The sequence below is a fragment of the Thalia democratica genome, unplaced genomic scaffold (genome assembly GCF_965202585.1).
Source record: "Thalia democratica unplaced genomic scaffold, ktThaDemo2.hap1.1 HAP1_SCAFFOLD_1286, whole genome shotgun sequence".
Taxonomy (NCBI): domain Eukaryota; kingdom Metazoa; phylum Chordata; class Thaliacea; order Salpida; family Salpidae; genus Thalia; species Thalia democratica.
Window position 1 is genome coordinate 5,411 of NW_028140175.1, and position 10,667 is coordinate 16,077.

The window sequence follows — 10,667 nt, forward strand, 5'->3', positions numbered from 1 at the left end:
AATCTTTTAAAACTATATGTAGATTGCAAATTTTTATTTACAAGTTTTTTAATAATGTGAAACAACTAATATTAAATCTGTTCGTTTTCAAGCTACATTATATTAATAAAACTTCATAAATTTTTCTAAAACAAATTAAAATTTTTTTTTAGAGTTTTTTGTACGTGTAATAACAAACTTTAAATATTTTAAAAACAAAAAGTTGTTATTGAATTTGATATTACTTACAGTTTTTCTAAATAATAAACCAAAAAATCTATAGACAGTGGTATATTATAACAACAGTAAACAATAGCAATGGATGACTTTGATGACATTCCACCGTTAGAAGACATGTCAGAGATGGTGGACAAAGTAAGAAACATAAAGTTCAAAAATCATGAAAAACTCCACCAAGCTTCACCTGAGCAAACTGCTACAATTACTGAAATAAAAGAAGATGTTAAACCTGCTAAGCCAAAGCAAAAGAAAGACTTTGGAGGTTTCAAAAAAGGCTTTCTGTTTGGAAGTGCACCTCCAGTCAAGAAAAATACTAATAAGGGTGTTAAGAAAACTGTCAAAGCAATGGAAAAAGACCCAAAAGTTGATTTTGTCATCAACACCAACAAAAATTCAGCAAAATCCAATTTGGTGTTTGACGACGTGCAAAGGGAGATGGAAAAAACCAAGCAACAAATGAAGCCACCTGATTGGCTGAACGATGACATCATAAAGAACATAGAGTCAGACAAGGACCTGTTGAATAAGCTGGCCCAGCCTAAGTATGCTGCGGCAGTTGAGCTGATGAAGACTGACCCAAAAGCAGCCCTTGAAAAGTACAAAGATGACAAAGAGGTGGCTGAATTCTTCAAAAAGTTCTACGGCATTCTGGGTTCACACTTCACAAATTTAGCAAAAAGCAGTGGTGATACTGGCACCAGAAACCAGCCTATTTACACAAGGCCACCCGCAGAAGAGCCCCACATAATGTCAGAAGAAGACAGGCAGGTCCAAGATGTTCTGAAGAACCCTGAGTTGAGGGAGATTTTGCAGAAGGAAGAGATAAAAAGGCTGATGAAGCTGATAAGGGAAAATCCTAATCAGGCTCAACACATGCTTATGACTGGAAGTCATGAGTTTAAAAGAGACGTTCAAACATTGATTTCTAATGGGCTTTTAAAGATTGCTTGAAAAGATTTCAATTTTTTTTTTGTATTTTAAATATTTAAGTAGATCATAGTAGAATGTTTATTATGCATTTCAACTGTGCCAATTCAAAGTTCATTTAGAATTTATTCAAGTTTTATGTGTTTGCTGTATTTTTACACAATTTTTATACTTTCACCACTGTATTTTTTGAATTACAAATTTTATATGTTTATTTAGATAAATTAACAAACTACATTTTAAAATATTAATACATTTATATGTTTCTACATATAATGATTTTATTACATGTTTATTGGTCAGAGAACAATAATAAGCATTTCAATGTTGAAATTTATAAGATATGTTTTTAGATTGATGTCTTGAAACAAATCATTGTTTTCATATGTTTTAAAAATACTTAAACTCTTTATATTAACTGTTTTTGATACTCATTCTGCTATGTTTTATGTATAATACCATCTGTTTTGTGAAATATGATTTGAAATTTTTATTTATTTTTAACCTTTATAACCTATAGCTTTAAAGATTAGAAAATTTATAGTCATTAAAAATGTACTATTATAAATAATATCATAAAACATGTTTTTATATTATAAAAGATCATCAAAGTATTTTCTACCCTCACCTAAACTGTTTCCAGCGTCAACAAATATAAACATAGTAATGTCAGGCAGACCGCCCTCGTCAAGAATGAACAGGCCTCCCACCGGTGGTTCGCGGAGGTTGGGGACCGGATTCAGACCTGGCACGAGGGGAAGTGGGACACCTGGTGGTAGTCAGTCATCCGTATTCAGTGGGACAGGTGTCAGGGTTGAGGACAGGTTTGTGGAATTGTATAAATTTTCTTTTGAAACATTTTGAGTGGCTTGTAGATAACAATAGCACTGTGTTAAACTTAATTTGTCTTTTCTTTTGGTGACTTATTTGTGAAAAGTTCGAAATAAAATTATTTTTGACAAATTGTTTACTGTGTTTATACTTACTTTAGTAATATTACTGTGTTACAAGTATAAAAGTTTTCATTTATTTTGTATCACTTAGATTCTTTTTGTAAAGTTTGTTTTAGCTACCTGTTTTATGAAAAGTTGTTATAAATTATAAACTTGAAAAAAATGTATTTTAATTTATATTCCTACTGAATTCAAATAGTTCAAAAATGGTGTTTTTTAAATATGTGTCTATGGTAGAATTAATTTTATCTCCTAGTATTTAAAACTTACATTAGTTTTACAATAATTATTCAAGGAGTTAATTAAGGGTGTTTCTACCAACAGCTGTTATCAAGCTGTTCACTCTTATTCAAAAATTGAAAACTAATAATACTAAAATCTTTTTTTTTTTTATAACATTTGTGGCATCAGAGACGAGCAAATAAAAAATCGATCATTAAAAATTAACAGTTTAGATATTAAAAGTTTCAAATATAAGTTATATCATAAAATTTAAACATATACTTACGTGCATAACTCCATACAAAACACAAACACTAAAACAGAGTATAAAGTTACTTTGTATTTAGACATACTTTATACTGCAAAATAACTGTTGTTGAAATTTTACTAACAAGTTTATTTAAGTTTATCTATTGAAAAATGTAGTATATTTCAAACTATTGAAATTTTTAAAGGCCAATGACGCAGCATGGTTTGAGCGGAATAAAAACTTCAGCTGGAAATAGAAAGGGAACTGCCAATCAGCAACAAAGACAAATTCAAGTGACTAAATACATATTTGTTTTCCTATTTAAATATTACTGCTGTTTTTTATCTAAATATATTAACACAATATTGATAAACTATAAAAGTATTTTAAAACTAATAGATAATTTTATTTACAAACATTGAAATTTAACTTAGTTATTGAAAATTAAAACTAACTTTACATATCAACTTAAGCTTAAAATAACTTGTCACTTTAAAGTTGATACAAAATGAATACATATTTTTATAGCCGTTACTACCATATAACCAAAAAAAAACTTACAACAGTTTTTGTTTTTTTACTGAAAACTGGACTGTACACAGTTTGAAATATAATTTTTTAAGTATAACTAAGTTAGTATAAACCATAAGTTTTATTGTTAAAATATCATTTTCTGAACTGTTATTTATTTTCTTGTAGTGTTTTTGAAGAGCACTTAGCCACTTTTCTTATAACTTTTACACTCACCAGGACCGCACGTACTGGTTGGGAGAGTTGAGGAGCCAAGTGAACAGACTGACGTCAGAAATGAGAAAAGTTGACCAGGAATGCCAGCAGAAACAGGAGGAAAATAACACGTTCCTCATGTTTGAGAAGAGAGCTGAGATATTAGCCAATCAAGTCGATGAAATTAAGGTTTGTATTATAATTATTAATTAAAGTTACTAGATATTTCACCATACGTAATAAGTTCCTCATGTTTGAGAAAAGAGAGAAGAGATGAAACTAACCTAGTTTATGATAATAAGGTTAGTTGATTTTGAGTAGAAAACTGACTCGGTTGGTAAACTGAACGCCTGATAACTTCATTGGGGATGCAAAGAAGCTAAATTTACCTAAAATATTTTTATCTGTTTAGCCATGTGGTTTGGTTGATATTTATATTTTAATCAATAAGTTGTAATACATATATCAAACAAGATGCTTGTTAGAATAAAGATGTGTTGGATTAAAAACCCAACAATTTTTATGACGTAACAACCATACAATGACGTAACACAGGGCGAACTGCACGACTACAACGCGGTACTGGACCGCATCAACACGTCGAAGGAGCTCGTGGAGATGATGGAGGAGATGCAGCAGGTGAAGATGAAGAACGATCGGGACGAAGACTCGCTGGAGAGGATGATGGAACAGGAGGAAGGGAAGATGCGGGAGGTGAAGGAGATGGAGAAAGAGGTATTTGTTTGTTTATTGTGTTTTATTGTTGTTTAAGTTTTAGTACTTTTCTGAACGAGGTTGTAGAAATGAAGAAAGGGGTTTTTATGTATAAGGTATTTATTTTATTTTTAACAGTTTTTTCTTCTAGTTTTACTTATTTTATAAAAGTTCTAAAATTTGATTTTCAGTATTTTATAACCATTATTTTTAAATAATTTTTTTCTGTTTTTTAATTTATATTTTTGTTTATGTGGTTTGCTTTTATTTTTTCTAAAGTTTTTATTCTTTTTCAAAGTCTATTTGTAATTATTTATAGGTAGAGAGGCTGAGAAGGCGAACGGAGCAACGGGTGATGGACATGGATCAGAAGACGAGATCCAGGTATAATTTGTTGAAGAAGATCGGAATAACTGTAAGTTAATTACCCTAGATTTATGTTTGTATATGTTTTATATATGAGCCAGGTACAATTTACTGAAGAAGATCGGAATAACTGTAAGTTTGCTTTATGTTCCCACAATTTTTTTTTAATATTCTAACGTTTTCATAAAATTTATAAGACATTTTAAAACTTATTAAAACTAAAGGCAGGTAGTATATTGAAAAAAGTTTTTAATTACTTAAAATTACATTCTACTTTAATTTTTGTGTTATATTTTGCTGCTTTCAAATTTCTTGCATACAACCTTTATATCAAATTGATACTTTTTAATTCAAACAGACGGCGGGACAAGTGGCAAAGATGGAAGAAGAAGCAGAAGAATTGAATCAAGAAGAAGAAAACTTACAAGTCAGTATCAGTGGAGATCCACTAAAAACTGAAGCTGTCAGGTTAATTATTTATTTAGTTTGTTAGTTTTTTAGTATTTATAATAATGTTTCTCATTGTTTTTATTATTATAAAACTTACAAGTCAGCATCAGTTGAGATCTACTTAAAACTGAAGTTGTTTTGAAGATTGTTTAATTTATTTTTCTAAATTTTTCTTTTCACTTAGCATAATGGCCTTTAGTATTTTAAACGAAGGAAAATATGAAGCTTGATTTGTATACCACGAATAATTGTACAGTGTTTTCACACTTTCAATTGTTGTCAACGTTTCAATTGTTATAAGTGTTTTCAACAATTGTGAATATATATTTATGTAGTATTTTTTATTAAATTACCATTTTCATAGATTCTTATTAATTAAACCTTTTTAGAGCATTTTTCAAGTAACAAACTCCTGGAAATGTCATGATATATTAATCACAGTTTTCAAAACATGTTATCATCACTCACTTGGCAGATATTTAAAATAATCGTTTTTCCCCACCCTTTAACGCACATCGCATTTTAGTTTAAAACCAATATACTTTTTTGATTCATTACTAGTTGTTTCTCCCCAATAGCCAAAAATTCCCCGAAAATAATTTTGACTTTGGGAATCTTGGGTTTGAATTTAACACAAATTTAAGATGTCATACAAACAAAAACCTTGAGCTTGAATTAATGCCAAAAATTGATAAACAATTAAAACAAAAGTTAAGCTGTGTTTACATCGTCATGAACTGTGACGTCATTAATCCTCCTTAAATTACGTCTAAATGTTGTGACGTCATAAACACAAATTGAGCTAAAACTCTCACAAACAGATTGTACGAGCAACTGTCCACACTGCAGCAGAAGAAGGAGGAGTTGGAGCAGCAATCGGCGACAGACAAGTCACCGGAGGAGGAGCAGAAGGAGGTGATGGGGGGAGTGAAGCAGAACAACCAGGAGATAAGCGCGCTGGGGAGGCAGGGAAGGGATCTGGACGAGAAGATCAGCAAGATGCAGGAAGAAATAGGAGACATAGAGAGTCAACTTGATGATCAGGAGGTAATCGAACTAGAAAAACAGTACTTTTATCTATTTATTATAAGATACAAGAAGATATTGGATGTTTAGAGAGTTAGCTTGAAGATCAGAAAGCATATAGTTAAATTAAGGTTATATTTAAACGCTGTGTTAGGTTATATAACCATATTTTTAAATTAAGATTAAGGTAATAAGTCAATAAGGATATAGAAAACTAACTTAATGATTAGGTTGTAAATTCAAAAAAATAAAGGTTTAAATTAATATTATTTTTTTTTTGTAAATTAATTATTTTAAATGATATAGCTGTTGAGATCATTAGATTATTTAGACACTTTTGTTTCAAGTTTATGTAAAACCAAACTTCTACAAATTTACTTATCTATTCAAGTTTTTAACTTTTTATCACATCTCCAAAAAAGAATTATATAATTTTCCCCAGATTAAACTTTTATTCTAACCCACAGAGCGAACAAACGTCGAAGTTCAGGGAGCTTCAGAAACGCGACAAGCTTATAGAACAATTCATGACGTCATTTCCGGAAATGGAGCGGAAGGAAGTGACAACTATCGAGCAACTGCAGGAAACTATACAGGTTCTACTGGCGCAAAGCAGCAAACTGATAAACGCTGGGCACAACTTGCCTAGTAGGAATGAACTAAAAGCGCTCAAGGTGAAGTTTTTGAATTATTAATATACACAGGGTTGCCACTTTACCTGGAAAAACCTGGAATTTGACGATTTAGGCAAAAATAACCAGGAAAAACCTGGAATTTTGATAAAAAACCTAGAATTTTAAATAATTTTAACTTTTTTAGTAGTAAAATTTCGATTTGACACAAAAAATCTATCATATAAATAATTTTTTTTGTCATCATCGAAAATTTGTTGATTAAAAAACACATTTAAAGTAACTTTACAGTATCTTTTCAATGTTGTTATACTACTAAACACAGTTTCTTATATAGAAATTAGCTTAAAACTAAAAATAGACCCAAAAAAATGTACTTTTAAAAACCTGGAAGAAGTTTGGAAAACCTGGAAAAAAAAATGGAAAAACGAGTGGCAACCCTGTATACATACATGAAAAAATGTATTATTCACACATAATTAAGATAATATTACTAATCGATATACTGGTCACAACCTCCCAAGCAGGTATGAATTCAAAGCGCTTGTGTACTTGAATTTTTCTTCTGAATATTATATTTATTATATTATAATCGCACGCAGGACGATTTGGAGTTCAAGGAGGGAGAGTTGCAGAAAGCAGAAACAACAAACCAATCATTACAAGTAGAAAGCACTCAGTTGGAAGAAGATCTGCAGAAAGTTGAAGATCTCCATGAGAAGATCACCAAAGAGAGGGAGTTCCTCACTGACAAGATTCAAGAGATGGAAGATGACCTTCTAACTTATAAGTTGGTATTTATTAATTTTTGATGTTACGAAAAAAAAGTTTATATTTTGAATAGTTTTATTACTTTATATTTGTTAGGTTTAATTTTTTAGTTATTTTTTAAAATACTTAATAATTATTTTCATTTAAAGATTTAATACTGGGTGTAAGCTAATTTAATGAACTGTGATTAAGTTAAAAAACCAAACATTTTCAGGTTGTGCAAACCTGATCTTGATTGATTTAAGGTCTTATACATTGGTTTAAATAACCCAAAACTTTAAGTTTAACAATTGTATGAGTTAATCAACATAAAATGCATTCTTAATCGTTTTTCCAAACAACGATCAGGAATCACTACGCGACAAGGCTATTCAAAACAAACTGGAAATAAGTAATTAAAAGTCTTTAAAATACTCAAACAAATAAAAATAAATAATTTAAAAGGCATCATTATTTTCAATAGCGATCTTGACTCTCTACGCGAGAAAGCTGTCCAGCGCAAATTGGACCTGCAAACCCAGGAGGACGAACTTCGTAGGAGGAAGGTACACGTTAGCGACAATTTGGAAGTACTGAGGAGAAAGTACAACGATCTGAAGAAATCACTGGAGCGCGACGATACCCACGTGCAATTGGCCAATCAGGAGAGGAAGCTGCAGCATCTGGAACAAACTAATTTCGCCATGAAGGTTTTTGCCAACATATTATTTAGTACATAATCATATGTAGTTTGTTAGTTGTATGAGAGATAATTGCAGAATTTGGAAAAAAAAGATTTTCGCTATGAAAACTTTTAATTGGTTTATAATTTTAGTATAAATGTTCATAATTAAGTTCAAAAACTTAATTTTGCCATTAAAACCTTGACTTATATACAAGTTAATTTTTTTTTGGATATTATATTTCGAATAACCAATAAAATTACTTTGATTATATAATCGAATCAAATTAACTTTTTGAGTATATACACATGTACTGAAATACTGCAACTGAACTTAGACGTCAAAGTTTTTGAAGTGTGTCTCATTTTTAATTTAAATATAAAACGGTTTTCCGTTCAAAGATATATGCATACCATCGGTGAAATATTTTCAGTTTGTTTTTGTTTTAAATAAGTAAGTGTTAAAAATGCTTATAAGTTAATTTAAATAGTTTAAATTTTAAGTTATGTTTTGTAAATAGTAGTTTAAAAAAAAAATTTAAAAAGAATACGTTGCAAATAACTTTTACAATTTAAACAGGAATACATAGCAAATTTATACAATTTTAGCATTTCACATACTTATACAATTTTAACAGTTAAAAATAAAAATAGTTATTAGAATTTTAACAGGAATACATAGCAAATTGTTTATATAATTTTAACAGGAATACATAACACATTGTTTATATAATTTTAACAGGAATACATAACACATTGTTTATATAATTTTAACAGGAATACATAGCAAAGTATTATATTTTCAACAAGAATACAAAGCAAATAATACATATTTTTTTACAGGAATACATAGCAAATAACTAACATAGTTTCTTTTACAGGAATATATTGCAAATAACTCTGCAGATTGTGATCAATTGAAAACAGAAATATTGAAAGATGTGAATGTAGCTAACAAATTAATACAAGAATTAGTTGCTACTAACTTGTTATAAACACTGAGTTTTGTATTACTTTTAATTTAAATAAAAAAACATTATTCAAACTGATTACAAATTCATATATTTTTAATATTTTTTAAACTGATATATTTACATTGATCATTTTTTACTTTACGTCTTAATATTGTTTTAAAAATTAATTTTATGTTTCCTGTGATTTTTATCGTTGTAGTTTTTTAATAAAACTTGTTTTTTGTTTATTTATCATATTTCGAGATAGCTTTACGTGGTTAAAATAATACTTAAATGTTAAAAGTATTGTATATGCAGTACAATTTTTACAAGATTTTTTTTAAAACTAAATTAAGTTAATTTGTCAGTGTTTGATAAACAAATGAAAAGGTTGAAAACTAATTTAAACTTATAAAGACTCTTATAATATTTTTTATGTTATAAGTTTTCATTTAAATTTGTTAGTCAAAAAGCAATTATGAAAACAATACATGTAATAAACACATATTAATCTTATATAATATGTGTTAGTATAAGTATTTTAACTTATTTGATGGACCAATGTCACATTGGAAGTTATAGAAAATTAATTATATATTTTTACAGATATTGTTTACAATACACTGTAGTCTTTCGTTAATCTACGCTTAATGCGTCCACAGCAAAAGTTCGTAATTAAGCGAGAGGTAGAAATTACTAATTGTACCTAGTAAATAGTTTCTTTCATCATTGATTTTAAAAATTAATAACGAAATAAGTTTTTATTACTTTTATTTAAGTTTTTTATGTATATTTTTTGAAAGAAAAGCTATTTTCACTGAGAAAAAACTAAGAATTCTAATAATCGTGACCAAAATTGAGTGAAGATTCGCGAGAAGTTACTGCACGCAATAACATACCATACGAAAAAACTACTTGGTAGGCGTATAGATTAATTAAAATCTATTAATTTGTCCAGTTTTTACTTGGATTTTCTAACAGCTAGCAATTTAGGTAGTTTGATTATTAGTTCGTGTGTTTTGAAAATGTTAGCTTAGGTGTTAGCAGATAAAATGAAAATAAATAGTTTTTCAAACATAAGGATATTTTTGAAACCTAAAAAAGATTTTAGCAAGTGTCTGTTACCACAATCGATCAAAGAAAATTTGACAGAAATGAAGAATGTGCGTGAGGAAATAATAAATGTAAACACGGAAATATGCTGTACATACCTCTATATAATGCAAGTATATACAGACGTTATGAGTTTTGGAAGTACAGCAGAGACTATGAACCTTCGTTCATAAAACCATAAAGTTTTAAAACAGTTTTGCTCGAAACCAAAAAGATACGTATACACTGAAATAGTTGAGATTGTACTTTTTAATCAGAGTAGTTAAAGTTATTTAACGTTTTATCTAAACTATAACAACTTTTTTGATCCATTTTCGAATGAAAGTTTTAACTTTGAAAGGCAATTTGTACGCAATAAAAGTAAAAAATGATATACTTCAAATTGACATTATACCATCGTATAGTAATAAACTGCTAAGCTTTCTTCACGAGTTACATGTTTTCAGAAAACATTTAAACATAAAAAAATTAGTTCTATAACGACCCAACTTGAAACAGAACAGCTTTAATATAAACTTGATACCTTGAAGCTGCAAGACTTTGAAAATCACCTCAGCAACAGTCTCAGGAAAAAGACATGAAACAAGAACAAAATATTAGGTGGTTTTTCTTCTCAGTAACTTTGAAAGAAACAATTTGAAAACAAAGAAACCTTGATGTGCGCAGTGAATGCTGTGGTAATTT

General features: G+C 29.0%; 2 protein-coding genes across 2 annotated transcripts; both read left to right on the forward strand.

The window, feature by feature from the left end:
- Window positions 1-297: 297 nt before the first annotated feature.
- LOC145848204 (uncharacterized) lies at window positions 298-1,170 on the forward strand. The gene has a single exon (XM_082953840.1). The coding sequence runs from the start codon at window positions 298-300 to the stop codon at window positions 1,168-1,170; it is 873 nt and encodes a 290-aa protein (XP_082809966.1).
- A 629-nt stretch (window positions 1,171-1,799) lies between these two features.
- LOC145848205 (intraflagellar transport protein 74 homolog) lies at window positions 1,800-8,912 on the forward strand. The gene is made up of 11 exons (XM_082953841.1): window positions 1,800-1,970; window positions 2,777-2,864; window positions 3,322-3,486; window positions 3,853-4,032; window positions 4,331-4,426; window positions 4,736-4,845; window positions 5,649-5,874; window positions 6,321-6,527; window positions 7,088-7,275; window positions 7,720-7,945; window positions 8,799-8,912. The coding sequence occupies exons 1-11, from the start codon at window positions 1,813-1,815 to the stop codon at window positions 8,910-8,912; spliced, it is 1,758 nt and encodes a 585-aa protein (XP_082809967.1). The 5' UTR covers window positions 1,800-1,812.
- The last annotated feature ends 1,755 nt before the right edge of the window (window positions 8,913-10,667 follow it).

Coding starts and splice junctions, on each gene's coding strand:
- LOC145848205 (XM_082953841.1), top strand. CDS start 1,813: ATGTCAGGCAGACCGCCCTCGTCAAGAATGAACAGGCCTCCCACCGGT. Junction 4,427..4,735: donor TGAAGAAGATCGGAATAACT/GTAAGTTAATTA, acceptor TAATTCAAACAG/ACGGCGGGACAAGTGGCAAA. Junction 4,846..5,648: donor CTAAAAACTGAAGCTGTCAG/GTTAATTATTTA, acceptor TCTCACAAACAG/ATTGTACGAGCAACTGTCCA.
- LOC145848204 (XM_082953840.1), top strand. CDS start 298: ATGGATGACTTTGATGACATTCCACCGTTAGAAGACATGTCAGAGATG.